The sequence below is a fragment of the Lepidochelys olivacea genome, assembly GCF_965140295.1.
Source record: "Lepidochelys olivacea isolate rLepOli2 genome assembly, chromosome: 7".
NCBI classification, from domain to species: domain Eukaryota; kingdom Metazoa; phylum Chordata; order Testudines; family Cheloniidae; genus Lepidochelys; species Lepidochelys olivacea.
This window is the reverse complement of record NC_140417.1, coordinates 45089186-45109929: the sequence shown is the minus strand read 5'-3', so window position 1 is coordinate 45109929 and position 20744 is coordinate 45089186. Positions and strand designations below refer to the sequence as shown.

At 46.9% G+C, this 20744-nt stretch overlaps 1 protein-coding gene across 1 annotated transcript in view; it reads left to right on the top strand.

Annotated features, from left to right (window-relative positions):
* Positions 1 to 735: 735 nt before the first annotated feature.
* TWF2 (twinfilin actin binding protein 2) overlaps positions 736 to 20744 on the top strand; it is a 68035-nt gene continuing 48026 nt past the window's right edge. Inside the window, exon 1 of the mRNA XM_084634265.1 lies at positions 736 to 869. Within this exon, the coding sequence (XP_084490391.1) occupies positions 845 to 869 (25 nt within the window). The 5' untranslated portion in view covers positions 736 to 844. The remainder of the gene's footprint in view (positions 870 to 20744) is intronic.

Here is a 20744-nt window from a genome sequence, read left to right as displayed (position 1 = left end):
GCTGGGACAAGGTCTGTGTACAGTGCCCAGCACGGTGTGGGGCAGGGGCTGGGACAGGGTGTGTATAGCACCTAGCACAGCACAGAGGAGGGGCTGGGACAAGGTGTGTGTACAGTGACCAGCACAGCGTGGGGCAGGGGTTGGGACAGGGTGTGTGTACAGCACCTAGCACAGTACAGAGGAGGGGCTGGGGTAGGGAGCACCCAGTACGGCGTGGGGGAGGAGTTGTGACGAAGTGTGTGAACAGCACCCAGCATGGGGCTGGGCAGGAGCTGGGACTAGGTGTGTGTTCAGCGCCCAGCACGATGCAGGGCAGGGATGAGGGGTGTGTGCAGAACCCAGCATGGGGCGGGGCAGAGGCTGTGATGAGATGGGTACAGTGCCCAGCAGGGTGCGGGGCAGGAGCTGTGACGAGGTGCGAGTACAGAGCCTAGCAGAGCATGTGGGAGGGGCTGGGACGAGGTGTGTGTGCAGCGCCCGGAGCAGGCCAGGGACAAGACGCGTGTACAGCGCCGAACACAGCCCACTCCCCCAGCTGGCACGAGGCCGTTCCCCGTGTACTGGGGCCCGTAAGGCCCATGGCCAGCTGGCTAAGCGAGCCCGGGTGCTCCGCCCATCGCAGCCCTGCCAGGGGCGCAGCCCCCTCACCCCGAGGGCTCCCCAGGTCTCTGGGCTGTGCAGGGTCTCGGCCCCCCCCCGGTCCCCACCGCCCTGCCTTGGGGCGGAGCCCAGCCAGGCCCCGCCCCGCAGAGGCGGTGGAACCCGGAAGCGGGCGGCGCTGCTGCCAGAGCAGTTTCCTGCCCGGGACGCAGCGGCCAGGGCGGGAGCGGAGCCGAGCGGAGCCATGGCTCACCAGACCGGCATCCACGGTAAGGGCGCGGGGCCGCTCGGCCAGCCCGGGCCGGGCCGGAACCTTCTGCCACCGCGCGGACCGGGCCGCAATACCCGCCCGGGCCGGACCTCCTCTGGCCCTGGCTGCGCTGCCGCGGCTCCCTGGGGGTCCGGGCTGCGCCCCCCCCAGCCTACTCGCTCCCTTATTGATGCCCTTCTAGCGGGACCCTGTGGAGCCTGGAGCAGGATCTCTGCCCCAGGGGGGTTGCATGTCTCCTCGACGCGCCTGGCTCCCCATGTGCCCTATGTACTGCCCGACCCACCGCAGCGCCCCTTCTCCAGATCTTGGCCCTGTACAGCCCGTAGACCCACAGCAAAAGATGTCCCTGGGGAGGTTGTGTATCCCACTCCCTCCTCCTACTGGCAGTCGTATTTCTGCTGTTTAGTAGTTGTATTGCGGTAATGCCTGGGAGCCCCAGACCCCACTGTGCCAGGCTCTGTACAGATACAGACCAAAAATGAGTCCTTGCCCCAAAGCGCTTACAAGCTAAATACAGAGCCTGTATGTGCTGTCTGTACTGGCATCCTGCCCTTATATTCTTAGGCGTGTGTATGCGGTAGTATCTCGGCTATAAAACCTATAGACTTGCCAGGGCATCTGTCCTCCATGGCTTAAACATCCTGCCTCTCACTAAGCCTTCAGCATCTTCCCTTCTACAGCACTGAGCCTGGTATGGCTGCAGCATCTTCTCTCCTATGGTTTCTATAAATGTTCCCTGCCAATATTTGGTTTTATAGAAAATGGGTGCAAATGCATCCTATAGATATCTTGGTGTCCTGTCTTTGTGCCTAGTAAGCTGTTTATCAGTAACTTTGTCCATCTGAATGTCCTTCCTTTTCCTTTGATGCTCCATTATCTCGTAACAACACGTTTAGCTCTGCAGTGTGAATCATAATCTCGGGAACCATTTCACTTTCTGCAAAGCAGGTGGCTGCTTGATTTGTGTGTCATTTTTTAATGTGGTCCCACAAAAGTCTAGTTGAAGCTTAAATAGTATCTAAGTTTTTAGATTTACTTGGGTCTCATTTCAACTCTAGATGTGTCATGGCTGTGAAAGTTTGAAGAGAGTTCAGGGTTTGATCCAGAACTAAAGGCAGCAGTGCCTTGCTAATGTGGGGATGTAGGGCGGGGAGGTGTTGAAATATTCATCTCCCATACCTTTTACTCTCTTATTTGTAACAATTTTACAAAGAATTTCCAGGGAGCAGACAGGCATACAAAGCCAGACTTGATGATAAACGCATTACATCTCTCAAAACTGCATGAGACTGTCCCAGCAGCGTCACTTAAAGATCCACTAATATCTAATCCGGTCCAGATTAAAGAATTTGGGGGTCCTATGCGTTGTGGAAATTGGGGAAGGGCATCTTCCTTAAAGTGACACCACCCCATAGAGACCCCAGAATGCCATTTTTTGCCCAACTCACACACAGATCTCCGAATGCTCCTTGCTGCCCGCATATACGGCAACAACCTTCTGATAGCTCTCACACACATCCCAGCAGCTCTGACATATATCTGACTCACGGCTGCCCCCAGCTCCTCCACTCACCAGCTACAAGGTCCAACACTCCCATCTTTTGCCTGGGATTCACCGGGGTCCTTCATGCTCAGCACTCTGCTGCCCTCCCAGACTAGGGGAGCTCCTCCCAATCCTGGCTCCCCAGCTCCACTCACTCACATTGTCTGTCTGGTATTCACATGGCCCCACACTGCTCTGGTTTGGCCCAGCTATCCATCCGTTCCACAGTCAACTTGTGGAACTCTTTGCCAGAGGATGTTGTGAAGGCCAAGACAGGATTAAAAAAAGAACTAGATAAATTAATGGAGGATAGGTCCATCAATGTCTATTAGCCAGGATGGGCAGGGATGGTATCTGTAGCTTCTGTTTGCCAGAAGTTGGGAATGGGTGACTGGGTGGATCACTTGATGATTACCTGTTTTGTTCATTCCCTCTGGGGCACCTGGCATTGGCCACTGTTGGAAGACAGGACAGTGGGCTAGATGGACCTTTGGTCTGACCCAGCATGGCCGTTCTAATGTCAGTAGTGTTACGTCCTTGAGTGTTTAAAAACTTGGCTAAATCAGAACACTGTTATTACTGTTGGAAACAGTCACTGCATTGGTTGTCTATGCTACTAATAGAAATATTCTAGCATGGACAGCTCTCGATGGCAGAGAGCAGTGCACTGGTATGGTGGTTTTGTAATCTACAGGAAGCCCTTAGATCAGCTATTCAGCTGTACAAGTTTAGGCAGATCCCATCCCTCCAAAGCAGATCCCAGTCCTGAATGGGCATTAACAACTGAGAATGCAACCAAAAGATACATTTGTGGGTGTGTCACTGCGTCCCTAGTTGCTGAGGCTATATGTCTTATGGCCAACCAAACATTTCATGGGACCAGCCAGAGTTAACTTCCTGGATTTCAGGTGTACTCCTGGTCCTTTGATAAGTCCCATGCCAGTTGATAGAATATCTGGTTGGAGCCTTTGTTCTAGAAGCTTTGTTCCAAAGTTCTTAACGCTACTGTTTAAGTGCCAATTGTGTGTTCACCTTTTACAGATTTGCAGGTGCCTCTGGGCTGGAACATGACCACCAATCTGCAACAGCAAACCTACGCGGCTTTTTGTTTGTTTTAGCAAGAGGAAGGAATGCTTTCCTCTGGGGGTTCGGTTGGAGGAATTTCAATAGTCAGAATATAGTTCCCTAAATTAGAGTCTGGTTATTACGTTGGTGCTAACAGCACTAGTCTAGCCACGGAATCTTTAATGAGCATGTGTGATCAGGGTATTGGTTTTGTGTCTCCCCTCCACTACCACAGTGCCCCCTAAAACGGCTGTGGAGCCCTGGTGCTGTATTTACTTAGAATGCTTCCCTTGAATTTCCTTGGAGGCATCTCCAAATTCTGACTACCCTGAGGGGGCAGCTATTTTTTGGATATTAGTAAGAATTATCTTTTTAATGTCCTCTAGAACTTCTTTGGTGGCAGCTGACTGTTCCTGAATGAAGAAGGTAGCTTCAGAAAAAATAGCCAGACAGTTGACGGAGGGAGGCTAAATGAGCCATGGGAGGTGATGGTAATTGTACGTGGATTTAAGAGTCCTAACTGTGTGGGGCTTTTCATTACTTTATATTGTTTTTCTACCTGGTAACTAACTTACAATATTAATCAAGACTTAAAATGTTGCATAAATTAAGCAACACTGTCATTATGAGAGCATAGAAGTTCGAGATGCAACCTCTGAGGTCGTCTTGTCCAAGGGGATGAACAAAGCACAATTGTTCTCTAAAGTATATACTTCAGTGTTTTGTCCAGTCTGATTTTAATGAATCAAGCAGTGATGCTTTTTCCACTACCCTGGATAGAGTGGGCAGTATAATAGATCTCAGTAATACTGAATGTTTCCTTATATTAAACACATTGGTGTGATCTTTTTGCAAGTGTGTTGAATTTATGGTCGCTGTTACTTAGTGGCTCAGCCACTTTCTTCCTGTATAAACTTCTGTTACTCAAGGACAAAGCCAAGAATAGCCTCTCCCTTTGTATGCTCAAGAAAGAACTGTATTGAGAAACTGTTATTGAGGGTATTACATATTTGTTACTCTAGGCTCTTCTGATGCAATGATCTGTGACTCATTATATTGGATCTCAGCATTCTGGCGTAACCATCAATGTTGTTATCCAGTGGCTAGGACACTCCTCTTTGTCATGGGCTGTCCAGGGTGCTCTGCCAGAGTGCTGCCTCCTTCATCTGGAATAAGGGTGGAGTCCATGGACAATCCAGTCCTATACATCTCTGCTAAGGCTGCCAATCCTGGTGTGAATTTAGATGCTGGATCCCTGCTACCAGAAACTGGAGTGAAACCCATCGGTTCGGTTCACTTCACAAAAGCCAGTAAGCAGCCATCAGACAGGAATGAGTTCCAGCCATTATGGGCGGAACTTGAACTGATGACCTGCATGGGGAGAGGGAGGAGAAGCTCCATATCCCATGACATGTGCACAGCATTGTAATGTAGCCCAGTAGGTCACAGAAATAAAGAAAAATACAAGAGTAGATTAAGCCTTGCACCTCCTCCCCCTTCTCTTCGCTCCACTCTCAGACCAGGTGCATTCTTCATTGGGCAGAATAGAGTTAATTCCAAAGTTAGTCAATTTTATTTCCCCCATCCTCTGAAATCTCTCCAGGGTTGGTGTGGTCAGGTTTCCTGAGAAGTGACTCATAGTGCCCGCCCTTACAGTCAGCCATGAACCTGGTGCTGTTTTGGTCTCTCTCCAGGGCAATGCACATCATCACTTCCTGTCTTCCTTGTAGCCCAGTTACACACCCTTTCCCTCCTCAACCTGCAAGTTAACAGGAAGGAGGTTTGAATTTTTTTTTAAGTAATTGCAGATCAGCACCACAGTGACAGAGGAGAACAGTGTTTGTATCCCACCCAGTTTGACTTTGTCTAGTCAGTAGCAAATAGTGGTGCAGCTGCCTGCCTCTAGCACTGTCTGGCCTGGGGAAAGCTAACCTGGTTTTAAAATTTCCCCTGGTAGGATTTAGCTGTGAGAGTGCAATCTGGGTTAATACCTCCAGATTGTCCCACCAGGAACCCTATTAGCACATCTGAGGTGGTTTCTGGACATGTAATGAACCATGTTAAGTCAGAATCATGTATGAAACAATCTCCCTTAATAAGTCTCAGACGTTATTGTGGGACAGGCTTGTAGTGTGGTTTCAAAACTGAATTATGTGGATGCACACTGTGCTACTGAACTTCCAATGGTATGCTTTACCCCAGTGTAGAAGGTGGCAGAGTGGGAAAGGCTTAGCGCTCTCTGTCCTTTGCAGGCTAAAGCACCCAGTGCCATTTGACCTGAGCCTTTGTCTGCCCTTTGGGAGGCAGTCAATGATGGTTGGCTCCACGCACATTCAGTGCTTCATGTTAAAACTTCTAGGAGGTAGACATTTCCTCTTTACATATACATCTGCTTATCAAATGCCTGAGACACTGAGCTCAGGCTGTGGCAGTGCTTTAAGGAAATCTGCTGAGTGTGTTTCATATCTTTGTCCTCTCCTGCTATGGAGAGATTTCCCACTATAGTGCTGCTATTGTCGTCTTTTTCCTCCTGTAAAGAATGGATGATGTCATATCAGAAATGGTGATGGCTTGAATCTGATTCCAGTGTTGCCTTCTCTTGTGAATGTCTGAGGTTTTCCCCATTCGGTGCTGCAAGATGGAAAGATGAACGAATACGGGGGATCTTTACTAAGTGCCAGGCTGGCTTAGTGGAATATCATTTTCCCAGTGCTTATCTCAGCACTTGTGTCTTCAGCTCTCCATTGTGGGGACTCCAGCATGCAGGGATTCAGGTGCCACCTTTACCTTCCCTGTTGCCCAGTCCCAGATTTATAGGCATGACTTTTCAATCTGGCAGGACACAGCAGTTGGGGCATGGCCCTGAGCCAGGGCCAAATACTAGCAGAGCAGAAAGCATGAAGTGACATGGGAATAATTTCTTCAAGATAGGTAAAACTTTTCAGGTCCTCCGTTCCCTGATTCAGCATGTCTGATATCTAAAAATTGGCACTGATACAAGGTGCCAGCTCAGCAGGCTTGTGTGAGGCAGTTCTAAATTTGTGTCTGCAAGGAAGGAGAGCAGAGAGACATGTCTGCACATAAGGAAGGCTGCAGAAATAATGGGGTAGAGTCTCGGCCCAAATATGCTCCCTTAAATCCCTTGCTGGGGGAGGCATTGCCAGCAGGCATAGAGCTGGCTACTATGCTCCTTTCCCCATAGCCCCCAGTGCATGGGATGGGCATGATGAGGGAGTGACTAGAGTGTATTTGTCTCCAGCTGGCATATAGTTCCTAGGGAACGGTACGCGGCTGGCATAAGTTAGAGCAGCCCCCAGACTGCTCTGACTTACACGTGAGCTTGGGCAGAAAATCACGGGTCAGTTGCCCTGACTGCCCCCACCCTCTGCTCTGCTGTGGAAGCTGAACACAGCAAAACAAATTGTTCCCAAGAATATCTTAGGTGGGACCTGCAAATTATTGTTATATGTAGATATGTTTTGCTTTGTAGCTGAGGATAACTTTCCTCCTCTGATCCCATTGGGTTTCATAGTGACCTTTTTCTAGTGCTTGCTCTTGCAATACCTGCTTTGCTGAAACAATAGATGCTACTTTGTTTACTTCATACTCAATGCCTACTACATGAGAGGACAGGAGCTGTAACAAAGGGTTGGGCTGTCCAGATGGCACAGAGTAAATAAGAAAAGATATCTTATTACAGGATTCAGATAATCCCTTGGACTTCATTTGTGACTCAGTCTTATGGAAATTCCACATGAGGGCTTGGGGAGGAAATAACAATTAAATACAGGCTGACAGGGTGGTCAGTTTGAAGTAAAAGCAGCCCAGCTGGGTGTCGTGGAAGAAGGAGAGTCCTTTGAGTTTTCCACTGCTGACTTTTCAAGAAGTTTGACCTCGTCTCAAATCTGGGGCTACCTCCCTGGTCTTATGAAGCTGTGGATATGTAAGGTTTCTCACTTTAATTGTCCCTTGTTAATGAGAGAACCTGCCAGCCATTAAAATGACCTAGATGGAGTGTCCAGCTTCTCATCAGGCTGGAAATCACATGCAAACTTTAAAGAGCAAGGTACGTAACCATTGGAATATCTTATCAAAGGATGTGGTGGATTCTCCATCATGGCAGTTCTTAAATCCAGACGGGATGTTTTTCTTAAAAGCGCAGGCAGAAGTTTATGGGCTTGATGCAGAAATTACTAGGAGAAATTCTGTGGTCTGTGCTATGCAGGAAGCTCAGACTAGATGTTCTTTTATGCTTTCAAATCTGGGGATCTTATGTATCTTACTAAAAGAGACGTTGGCTTTCATATAGGACCTGATCCAAAGCCCACTGAAGTCCCGGGAGGCTTTCCATTGACGTCACTGCATTTTGAAAGAGGCTGTAACATACACTGACTTGAACACAGCATATTTTCCCTCCCCCAATTTTTACTCTTTAAGGGGGACTGAAAATGCAGATTTAATCCCAGAGTGAACACACTTCCCTAGAAACTGCTGCAACTGTGGCATGTGATCAGTTTTGCTGCAAAAGACCAATGGACGTGAAAAGCAAGCAAGCAGAGAGAATGAGATGGCCTCCCCCATGGCTGTTGGTCCAGTTCCTATGTCAGTTCCCCTCTCCACCACCTCACTGCTGTATATCTAAACAGTAGCTTTCATAGACGCTGTAAGAACCTGCAGGACTAAAACCTGGGGATTCTGGGCTGCCAGCACTTCTGTGTTGTCACCAGACCCTCAAACTGGGTTTCTGCTGTGGGACCCTGTGAGACTAGACACTGCAGGAAGTACCGCCCAATGGAGCCTCTGTAGTGGGCCTCTGAAGCCCACTGATTGGCCCATGCCAGTATACAAACCAAGAAGCTGTCTCAGGGAGCTGTCTGAGCAATGATGCAGACTGCCTGCTTGCTTCTGCTCCAGACCTTTTCTTGCCGTGAACCCCTGACTGGCTCCTGACTCTGGCTCTGCAACTCCTCTCCTGATCACAACTTGGTAACTGACCCCTGCACACGGGCTGCCCAGGCCCTGACACCAGCCCTGATAGAAGCTGAGAGGACTTGCAAGTTCAGGTGGCTCTTCAGGTCTACTGACATCTACCGCCTGGCAGTTAGAAATGACTATAGAGCTCTTTAATGCGTAAGAGATTCTGGAGGCTGTATTCTACACCCATAGATTCAAGTGATTCCCATGGATGTCAGTGGGACTTACTTCTGTCCTAGTTGGGGAGAATAGGGCCCCAGGAGTAGTAAGCTGAAAGACTGGATGTGAACTAAGTCCAGCATTGACACCTGGCTGTATTTATATACATGGCTGCAAGAGAATATTGTAAAGCTCTGAGCTCCAACCCTGTTTTTTTTGTTGGGAGGGAGGAAAAAGGAAAAACTAAAGAACAAACCCACCAAAGAATGGGTTAGGGAAGCAAAGTGAGGGAAAAGAATGGAAGAAACCAAGAGGGAATAAAGGGACAAGGACCATACTGTATTTTAGACCAACCTTCATATGGTTGCTCTCGAGATATAAATATATCAGAGGGGTAAACACCAGGGAGGAAGAGGAATTATTTAAATTCAGGGCCAATGTTGGCACAAAAACAAATGGTTATAACTGGTCATCAATAAGTTTAGGCTTGAAATTAGACAAAGAATTGTAACCATTAGAGGAATGAAGTACTGGAACAGCCTTCCCAGGGGAGCAGTGCGGGCAAAAAATCTAGCTTGTTTCAAGACTCAGATTGATAAGTTTATGGAGGGGATGGTATGCTGAGATTGCTGACAGTGGCACATGGCCCATCCATTACTTCTATCAGTAAACATCTCCAATAGCCAGAGATGGGACACCAGATGGGGAGGGTTCTGAGTTACTACAGAGAATTCTGTCCCAGGTGTCTACATGCTGAGGGTCTAACTGAGCACCATATTTGGGTTCAGGAAGGAATTTTTGCCTACATCTGATTGGCAGAGACCCTGGGCTTTTTTGCCTTCCTCTGCAGTGTTGGGCATGAGTCACTTCCTGGTTTGAATTAAAGTAAATGGTGGATTCTCTAACTTTAAGTCTTCAAGATTTGAGCACTTCAGTAACTCAGCCTAAGGCTTTTTGGCCTATTACAGGAGGTGGTGCGTGAAGTTCTATGGCCTGCAATGTGCAGGAGGGCAGAGTAAATGATCACCACAGTCCCCTCTGGACTTAGTCTGAGTCTATGCCAACTGCTTGTGCACTGAGAATATCACAGACTTTTTCTCATCTTATTGTACCAAAACTCTCAGTGCTCATAGTCAGATCAGAGACTTCAACGCATGGAGCTTGAAAATTCAGCAAAATACTCTGTTACAAAAAGGCTCTTCCCAGGAATCTCTCCTCCCCTGGCTTGCTATAAATGTAATATGGCTGGCACGTCCTTTCCCTTACTAGGGGCATGGCATGTCTGTGTATGTTCAGTTCTGGGCTTCTGCTTTCAAGAGGTCATGATGGATATACTGGAGGGCTGAAAAGAGGGACCAACCTGTTTGGTGTAAACTGTACTCTGAAGCACCCTCTGACAGTGGAGCAGTCAGTCATAGTCAAGATGGAGTGGAGAGCACTGTTTTTTCCTCTTTTCTGCTTATAGTGAAAAGGAGAAGTTGATTGACTTCAGCTTTCTAGTCTAGTCAAAGCACTCTTGTTTTGATCATATATAGTAGTATCTTCTTATACTTCCTCTATTCTCAGCCATAGGAATTTGCTGGGTTTGGGGGAAGAGGATATTCTCAGCAGGTGATAGAATACAGAGTCTGCTGCTCCCTGGTGTGGGGACAGATAGTGCAGTGATAGGTCTGTTTACAGACCCAGGATTATAACAGGTTGCTTCAGGCAAACTAGGAAAAAAATCCTAGGAAAGCCAGTCTGAACAAGTGAAACAGAATTGCTTGCTGCCTGCCAGACAAGTTGCTGACCTGCACTTTAAAATCCTGGTTATGATTTCCAAGCAGAGTTTGTGACTTGAGGCAGCAAATGAAAATTAGTCTGTTGCTTTCCTCTTGTAAACATCACCAAGTGGCAGAAGTAAGGAGTCATTCATGTGTCCAGCCAGTTACTTTGCCACATTCCTCATCTGATTCCTCCTGCCTTTCAAGAAGCATACATGGGGCTAATTATTTGTCAGTGTGTCCCTTAATGCAGTGTGGGCTTGGTTACAAGGAAACTGAGGCAGGAGGCTAAATTTTTTTAACTTTAGCTGAAGAATGTATTTGCTGTGCATTGAAGGCACCAAGCATAAATCGGGACAACAGCTTCTCTTTGCAGATGAGAAATACGGCAAATATACAACATTTTTTCGTGTGTGTGTGTATATATATATATATATATATATATATATATATATATGCATGTATCCGATGAAGTGGGTTTTAGCCCACGAAAGCTTATGCCCAAATAAATTTGTAAGTCTCTAAGGTGCCACAAGTACTCCTCAGTTTTTTTTTGCTGATGCAGAGTAACACGGCTGCCACTCTGAAACCTATTTACATTTGTGGAGCTCATAAATGAGATAATTTCACAGTGGGTAACTTTGCAATAGATCCTACCATGGTTTCATCTCAAACCTAATAGCTGTATGTGCTCCCAATTCAGGCATTCTAATGGGTCTCTTTCTGTGCAAATGCAGTCTGTAATTGATCTGTTTTACAGGTAGGTCCATTTTTTTTTCTGTCTGTACCAAGACTCTACCATGTGCAGCTCTTATTTTGTACATTGGGCACCCAGAGGTGGCTGTGTGCACCATTTAATGTGTACAGCTAATATGCAAATGGTTCAGAAATTGAGAGACGTTTTAAACCAAAGGAGTTTCACTTGATATTGAGCTGTAATTTTGTAGATGAGTAAATAATTAAAACCCCATGAAGTTAAGCACGTAAAGGCACCAGAGGAGAGGAAATCCCGTGGAAAGAGTGTGCTGAGAACCTTTAAGTGAAATGCAATCACAACTTGAATCTGTCCTTTGGGTCCTGGGTGCCTGACACGACTCTCAGGAGATTTGGGAGGGAGAATGTTTTACAGGGTTGGAGTTCAGGCAGTAATATATAAACTGGGGCAACTTCTTTGCTCTTCTCTGAAGCTGTCTCATTAGGCCTGTGTTTGGGACAGCATGGGTCTGTCTTGCAATCTCTCTCCATTCCCCAACAAACACAGTACAGATGCTATGGTGAGTATGACTGAGCCCTGATGAAGGTTGTGTGGGCCAGACTAGTGTCCTGTGTCAGGCAACTGAGGAAAGGTGGAACTAATTCTGATTGGAAAAGAGGATGAGTTGAGGAGACAGAGGCTTTCAGAATTTATGCCAGGGAAAGCTAGTCATTTCATAGAATCATAGAATATCAGGGTTGGAAGGGACCCCAGAAGGTCATCTAGTCCAACCCCCTGCTCAAAGCAGGACCAATCCCCAACTAAATCATCCCAGCCAGGGCTTTGTCAAGCCTGACCTTAAAAACCTCTAAGGAAGGAGATTCTACCACCTCCCTAGGTAACGCATTCCAGTGTTTCACCACCCTCTTAGTGAAAAAGTTTTTCCTAATATCCAATCTAAACCTCCCCCACTGCAACTTGAGACCATTACTCCTCGTTCTGTCATCTGCTACCATTGAGAACAGTCTAGAGCCATCCTCTTTGGAACCCCCTTTCAGGTAGTTGAAAGCAGCTATCAAATCCCCCCTCATTCTTCTCTTCTGCAGGCTAAACAATCCCAGCTCCCTCAGCCTCTCCTCATAACTCATGTGTTCCAGTCCCCTAATCATTTTGGTTGCCCTTCGCTGGACTCTCTCCAATTTATCCACATCCTTCTTGAAGTGTGGGGCCCAAAACTGGACACAGTACTCCAGATGAGGCCTCACCAATGTCGAATAGAGGGGAACGATCACGTCCCTCGATCTGCTCGCTATGCCCCTACTTATACATCCCAAAATGCCATTGGCCTTCTTGGCAACAAGGGCACACTGCTGACTCATATCCAGCTTCTCGTCCACTGTCACCCCTAGGTCCTTTTCCGCAGAACTGCTGCCTAGCCATTCGGTCCCTAGTCTGTAGCTGTGCATTGGGTTCTTCCGTCCTAAGTGCAGGACCCGTGGTAAATAGCTCCTAAACCAGTCACCTGTCGTGAATTAGGGACATGATTTATAAGCCAGGAAAGGAGCTATATGTATTAGAGCTTACAGGAAAAAAAAATAGGACCAAACTTAATGGAAAATTCAAGAGTTTTCATTCTTGTCACAGATTTTTTTTTTTTCCATTTGCTGCTGTATTTTTTGTTCAATTTCAGTTTCAAAATCAGTAGTTTTCTAAAAGGAAAACGGTTTTGACCATGGTCAGCTTAAACATCAAGTGGGATTTTTTCAGTCCCAACTGGCAATCTGAGAGCACTCAGGTGAAATAGCGTTTTGCAGAGTGACCAGGCAACATTTCTGTTGTCGAGTTACATTGCAAACTTTTGAAAAATGGAAAACTTACAAAAACCCCTGGTTTCGACAAAAGGCCCTTCTTGAGTAAAGTACTCTTTCTTTCAAAAAATGTCGACAAGCACTAACAAATGCTGAACTTGGGCAGAACTGTTCCCACAAAGGGTATGCCTTCACTGCAGAGTTAGCATGAGCTCTTACCCAGGTGTTGCCCCCATCACTGTTCCTGTACACTCACCCCTCTCATCTAAGATAAGTGGTGCTTTACACCCAGGCTAGCTGGTCCCGTTGAGGGTGTGGGCTAGAGCTTGGGTTCTGCTTTCACTCACTTTGCAATGAGGATTCAGGCTAAATGACTCTAGTGCTGCTAGTCCTCCAGTGCCCTCCCACAGTTCCCCCTGTGTGCCTAGAACGGGTGGCCAACCTGGCTCTGGAGCCACATGCACCTCTTTAGAAGTTAATATGCGGCTCCTTGTATAGGCACCGACTCCAGGGCTGGAGCTACAGGCGCCAACTTTCCAATGTGCCAGGGCGTGCTCACTGCTCAACCCCTGGCTCTGCCACAGGCCCTACCCCCACTCCACCCCTTCCCGCCCCCTCCCCTGAGCTTGCTGTGCCCTCACTCCTCTCCCTCCCCCTGAGAGCCTCCTGCATCCCACGAAACAGCTGATTGGGAGGTGCGGGAAGGAAGGGAGAGGAGCTGATTGGTGGTGCTGCTGGTGAGTGGGAGGCTCTGGGTGGGGGAGTGCTGATGGGGGGCTCCTGACGTATTACTGTGGCTCTTTGGAAATGTACAGTAGTAAATTCTGGCTCCTTCTCAGGCTTAGGTTGGCCACCCCTGGCCGAGAAGGATAGACAGGTCTCTAGGATGACCATGTTTCCCAAGGAGAAAACTGGACTCCCCCAGCCGCTCGCCCGAGAGGTCCCCCCTTCAATGCTGTTGCTGGTTGCTGGAACCCTGCCCCCCCGCGGCAGGCTGTTGCCCCTTGCTGGAACCCTGTGCCTCCCCATCCCCCAGTGAGCCTGTTGCCCAGTCCCTGGAACCCTGTGGGACACCAACCCCCCCCCCCCCGCCAGGAGGCTGTTGCCTGATCGCTGACACCCTGCAGGGGCCCCACATGCTGGAACACTGCTTCCTCCCGCCCCACAGGGGACTGGGCATCTCCACTTGCCCCCCTCCACACTGCATCCCACTTGTTCACTTTTGTCAAAAATTTGTCCTGTTGGCTCTTGCCAACTGAGCAAGTCAGTAAGAGCAAATGGGACAAGTGACTTCTTTTGGGGAAAAAAAGTTGGGATGGCTGGGACCAGGCTTAAAAAAGGGACCTTCCCAGCCAAAATGGGATGCATGGTCACCCTGCAGTTCTGACACAGTTCGCTGTGAAAAAATCTTAGAGTGGCTTAGCATATTTCAACACACAACCCCCTGGGATGTGGCCTCAGCAGTCCTAGTGTTACACATAGGTGAGTGCAGCAACCATGAGGACACAGTAACTTGGATAAGCCTCAGCAGTGTGGCTGCTCACACCCAGGCTAGGCTAACTGGTGTTGAGACCTGGCTGCCAGTCACTCGAGTTTATTCTGCAGTGAAGACCTATCCAAGGAGTAATACAAGATGCAATGATATCTCACCAAGAAAGGGGACCAGAGCATAGATGGATTTCCTTTTAGGAAAGGAGAGAAGTAAGGGATATGGTGGAAAGTGGGGGGGACTGGGTTCAGAGTAACAAAAACCAGGCAGGTAAGTTGGCTGACTGACCTTGCCTTCCTAAAACCTCTTGTGGTGGTAAATCGATTTGTGCAAATACATGCAGTTTCCTGTTCTGTGTACAACAGTGCAGTCAGTAGCTTTGGAGTGTTTTCACTGTTTGCTGCATGTGGTCCCCATATGGGAATGGCTATCACAGGCATGTATACACTATGATCTTAAGTTGACCTACGTTAGGTCGACTTATAGCTACCGCAGTAATTGTGCTGATAACGCCCTGAGAACCCAACAACTGCTTCCATTCTTGACCCTGTGCACTGGGAGTGCTCACAGTCTGAGACACCAAACAGCATATTGGCACCTTGCTAGAACCCTGTGGCTGGCATATCATTTGCATATATATTTACATAACTGGATTGGAGACAAGAGACACCTTCTCTTCCTCTCTTCTTCCCCCCGGGTCTCAGAACCCACGCCCCAACCTGAGCCCGAATGTCTACACCACAGTTTTATAGCCCAAGCCTGAGTCAGCTGGCCCAGCTGCAGCCATGCCGTGGGTCTTTTATCTCAGTGTAAACATATCCTGGGAAAAGATGTGGAACAAGACTGTCTTCAATGCATTGTGTTGCCTCTTGTCCTTCCAGGCCCTGCTTCTCCAGCAGCACGGGAGCAGTGTATCTCTGGTCCCGAACTCAGGGATTGTGAATGTGAAATGAAAGCAGCTGCCTGGAGTCACTTTAATGTGAGGATTATGTCCAGTAAATGAAAGATTGATGTCCGGAGGCTTAAGTTACCTGTCAGAGGAAAGAGTGACTTGATGCATTCAGAAAGGCATCCATTTCAGGAAGCATGTATTATTGATCCAGAAGCATTGAGCTGTCTGGGACAGGGGTTGATGGTGAAGTTTGCACAAACAAAACCGAACTCACTTTCCCCCCAATAGGTGTATATGTGAGAAGACTGAGTCTAGAAGGAATGTAACCAGAGCTGGGCGGGGAGCTTGTACTTTACTGGTACATGTGCCTGGGAAGCTTTGGGCATTTATTAACATGTTTGCTCTTATTCGAGTCCTGAGCTCTGGGCACCAATCTACCTGTGTGCCGTGGGGCTTGGGTGTGGGTCTGGAGACACCCAGACCTGTGTCCTCCTCTGGAGGGGCGCATAGTGGCTTGAGGCATCTTCATATTGGTGAGTGTCCCCACTTGGTGGGGTGAACACTGGGCACAGTCTATGCTTCAACATGTGTTCCTGCTACGGTAATACAGGCATTTCTAAGTAGTCCACATCACACTGGGAGATTGGTCTGTTATGGAAATGAGTCTCATAAATGAGAGATTATATCTTTACTGTCAAGTAGGTTAGGTGAATTGTGAGGGAAGAAGGTGTTTCTAAGCACAGAATGGAGTAAATGGCATTTAAGTGGACTGATGAACAAAGCCTTGGTAGCCTATATAAGAGGGAGCCAGTCTATGGAAGGGCTCCTTTGGTATTAAATGATAGATGGAAGGTGTATCAGCCTCTGGGGAAAGGTGCAGCTTTCCCCTTACTGAGCAATTATTTGTTCTCTTTATTCTTAACTATCCAATGGGTCTGGGTGGCAAACTAGATACAAATGGAGCTGGTCATGGCCTCTAATCCTCCCTGGAATGTAGTACAGCCAGGACACGTCTGTGAGCAGTGCAAAATGTGGGAATTGTCTCTCTCTGCTCTGAGTGGAACAAGCTTGCCTTCTGTCTGCACTTGTTTAATAAGCATTTCACCCATAGAACATGCCCAGCACCTCTGTCCCTCTGGTAGTCAGAGGTCTGGGGCTTTCGCTTTTACCGAGCCCTTATTGTGTTCTTGTAGTGGGACACGATAGCCAATCACAGTGGCTCTCATTCTAAGGTCTCCAGGTTGTTTATGCCTTGGCGCCTGCATCGAGGCAGTGAGACCTTCTGCCCGCTCCAAAGGGTATGTCTACACTGTAGCTGGGAGGTGTGATTCCCAGCCTGGATAGACAGACTTGCGCTAGCTCAATTAGCAGTGTGTACATTGTGGTATGGGCAGCCGCTTGGGCTAGCCACCTGAGCTTAGACCCAGGTAGTCAGGCAGGGTAACCTGAGCCATTGCCTATACTGCAATGCCCATACTGCTATTTTTGGCACAGTAGCTGGAGCAGAGCTGAGTTAGCGCGAGTCTGTCTACCCATGATGGGAATTACACTTCCCAGTGTATCTCTATAGGCTGAGTGACCCTTTCAGCAGGGCTTGGTGTGCTCTGATGTCATTTTCTGGTTAGTGCAATCATGTTTTATATTCTTTGGACCACGTTTGGTGTGTTAGTGTCAGACTGGAACAGTGAGTTGTCTAGAAGGCTTTTGAAAAACAGCCTTTTTGCCCAGCTTCTAATGCCTACAAATAGATTTGCCAGAGGTACCCCCTTGGAATCTGTGCTGTGCATTTTACTCGTAGCCCTCTGTCCCTTAGGCTCTTCTGTCTGGCCCCTGTTCTTGTAGCAGCCCTTCATTAGAGGTCTGTGGCTCTGGTTCCTGATTCATTGCAAGCTTCTCAGTTTAGTACTATTGTCTGGAAATGGCTGTCCTGTTTGTTCACTGATTGGTCCTTATTAATTCAGTCATGGGCTCTCATAAAAAGAAACACCTGCTGTCGAGTCCAGTGACAAGTGACATAAGAACGTCCATACTGGGTCAGACCAAAGGTCCATCTAGCCTGGTACCCTGTCTTTTGACAGTGGCCAATGCCAGGTACCCCAGAGGGAATGAACAGAACAGGTAATCGCCAAGTGATCCCCCCCTGTCGCCCATTCCCAGCTTGTGGCAAACAGAGGCAAGGGACACCATCCCTGCCCATCCTGTCTAATAGCCATTGATGGACCTATCCTCCATGAATTTATCTGGTTCTTTTTTGAACCCTGTCTTGGCCTTCACAACATCCTCTGGCAAAGAGTTCCACAGGTTGAGTGTGCGTTGTGTGAAAAATACTTCCTTTTGTTTGTTTTTAAATCTGCTGCCTACTAATTTCATTTGGTGGCCCCTAGTTCTTGTGTTATGAGAAGGAATAAATAACACTTCCTTATTCACTCTTTCCACACCAGTCATGATTTTGTAGACCTCTATCATGTCCCCCTATAGTAGTCTCTTTTCCAAGCTGAAAAGTGTCAGTCTTATTAATCTCTCCTCATATGGCAGCCGTTCCATATCCCTTATCATTTTTGTTGCCCTTTTCTGAACCTTTTCCAATTCCAATATATGTTTTTTGAAATGGGGCGGCCACATCTGCACACAGTATTCAAGATGTGGGCCTACCATGGATTTATATAGAGGCAACATATTTTCTGTCTTATTATCTAACCCTTTCTTCATGATTCCCAACATTGTGTTTCCTTTTTTTGACTGCCGCTGCACATTGAGTGGATATTTTCAGAGAACTATCCACAATGACTCCAAGATCTTTCTTGAGTGGTAACAGCTAAATTAGACCCCATCATTTTATATGTATAGTTGGGATTATGTTTTCCAGTGTGCATTTCTTTGCGTTTATCAACATTGAATTTCTTCTGCCATTTAGTTGCCCAGTCACCCAGTTTTGAGAGATCCTTTTGTAGCTCTTAGTTAAGTCCCAGGCAGACTGCTATCTTGAGTAGTTTTGTATCATCTGCAGATTTTGCCATCTCACTGTTTACTCCTTTTTCCAGATCATTTTATGAATATGTTAAATAGGACTGGGCCCAGTACAGACCCCTGGGGGACACACTATTTACTTCTCTCCATTCTGAAACTGACAATTGATTCCTAGCCTCTGTTTCCTACCTTTTAACCAGTTACCAATTCATGAGAGAACCTTCCCTCTTATCCCATGATTTCTTACTTTGCTCAAGAGCCTTTGGTGAGGGACCTTGTCAAAGGCTTTCTGAAAATCTAAATGCACTATATCCATTGGACCCCCCTCAAATAATTCTAGTAGATTGGTGAGGCATGATTTCCCTTTACAAAAACCATGTTGACTCTTCCCCAACAAATTATGTTTTTCTATGTGTCTGACAGTTTTGTTCTTTACTGTAGTTTCAACCAGCTTGCCCGGTACTGAAGTCAGGCTTCCTGGCCTATAATTGTTGGGGTCACCTCTGGAGCTCTTTTTAAAAATTGGTGTCACATTAGCTATCCTCCAGTCATTTGGTACAGAAGCTGATTTAAATGAAAGGTTACAGACTACAGGTAGTAGTCCTGCAATTTCATATTTGAGTTCCTTCAGAACTCTTCTTGGGTGAATACCATTGGGTCCTGGTGATTTATTACTGTTTATCAGTTTGTTCCAGAGCCACCTCCTAATGACCCGTCAATCTGGGCCAGTTCCTCAGATTTGTCACCTAAAAAGAATGGCTCAGGTTTGGGAATCTCCCTCACATCCTCAGCCGTGAAGACCGATGCAAAGAATTAATTTAATTTCTCTGCAATGGCCTTATCGTCCTTGAGTGCGCCTTTAGCATCTCGATCACCACACTGGTTGTTTAGCAGGCTTCCTGCTTCTGATGTGTGGTGTGTTTTTTTTTTTTGGGTTTTTTTTTTTTTTTTTTTTGCTATTACTTTTTGAGTCTTTGGCTAGCTGTTCTTCATATTCTTTTTTGGCCTCCCTAATTATATTTTTTCACTTCATTTTCCAGAGTTTATGCTCCTTTCTATTTTTAAAAGATTCCTTTTTGCCTCTCACTGCTTCTTTTACTTTGTTGTTTAGCCACGGTGGCTCTTTTGGTTCTCTTAGTATGTTTTTTAATTTGGGGTATACATTTTAGTTGAGCCTCTATTATGGTGTCTTTAAAAAATTTCCATGCAGCTTGCAAGGTTTTTACTTTTGGTGCTGTACATTTTAATTTCTGTTTCACTAACCTCCTCATTTTTGTGTAGTTCCCCTTTCTGAAATTAAATGCTACAGTGTTGTGCTGCTGTGGTGTTTTCCCTTGCCACAGGGATGTTAAATTTAATTATATTATGGTCATTATTACCAAGCGGTTCAGCTATATTTACCTCTTGGACCTGATCCTATGCTCCACTTAAGACTAAATCAAGAATTGCCTCTCCTGTTGTGGGTTCCAGGACTAGCTGCTCCAAGAAGCAGTCATTTAAGGTGTCAAGAAACTTTAACTTTGCATCCCATCCTGAGGTGATATGTACCCAATCAATATGGGGATAGTTGAAATCCCCCATTGTTGTAGAGTTTTTTATTTTAATAGCCTCTCTAATCTCCCTGAGCATTTCACAGTCACTATCACCATCTTGGTCAAGTCCTCGGTAATATATCCCTACTGCTATATTCTTATTATTCAAGCATGGAATTACTATCCATAGAGGTTCTATGGTACAGATTGGTTCATTTAAGATTTTTACTTCATTTGATTCTACGTTTTCTTTCATGTATAGTGCCAATCTCCCACCAGCAGAACCTGTTCTGTCCTTCCGATATATTTTGTACCCTGGTATTACTGTGTCCCATTGATTATCCTTGTTCCATCAAGTTTCTGTGGTGCCTATTATATCAATATCCTCATTTAATACGAGGCACTGTAGTTCACCTATCTTATTATTTAGAGCAGTCACTGCTCTGCACAAAGTTAATCAAGAACCTTAGGTGAATATGGTAATGTCCTAGCAGGTTTTCAGGAATGTTTTCTTAGTAGGGCCCTACCAAATTCTCGGCCATGAAAAATGCGTCATGGACCATGAAATCTGGTCTTTCCCCATTAAATCCACTCTTTTGTGTGGTTTTACCCTATACAATACAGATTTCATAGGGAAGACCAGTGTTTCTCAGATTGGGAGTCCTGACCCAAAAGGGAGTTGCAGGGGGTCACAAAGTTACTTTAGGGGGCTGTGGTATTGCCACCCTTACTTCTGCGCTGCCTTCAGAGCTAGGTGGCTGGAGAAAGGCTGCTGTTGGCCAGGCACCCAGCTCTGAAGGCAGCTCCCTGCCAACAGCAGAACAGAAGTAAGGGTGGCATGATATGGTATTGCCACCCTTACTTCTGCGCCGCTGCTGGCAATGGCTCTGCCTTCAGAGCTGGGCTCTCGTCCAGCAGCCACCACTCTCCCAGCTGCCCAGCTCTGAAGGCAGCACCGCTGCTAGCAGCAGCACAGAAGTAATGGTA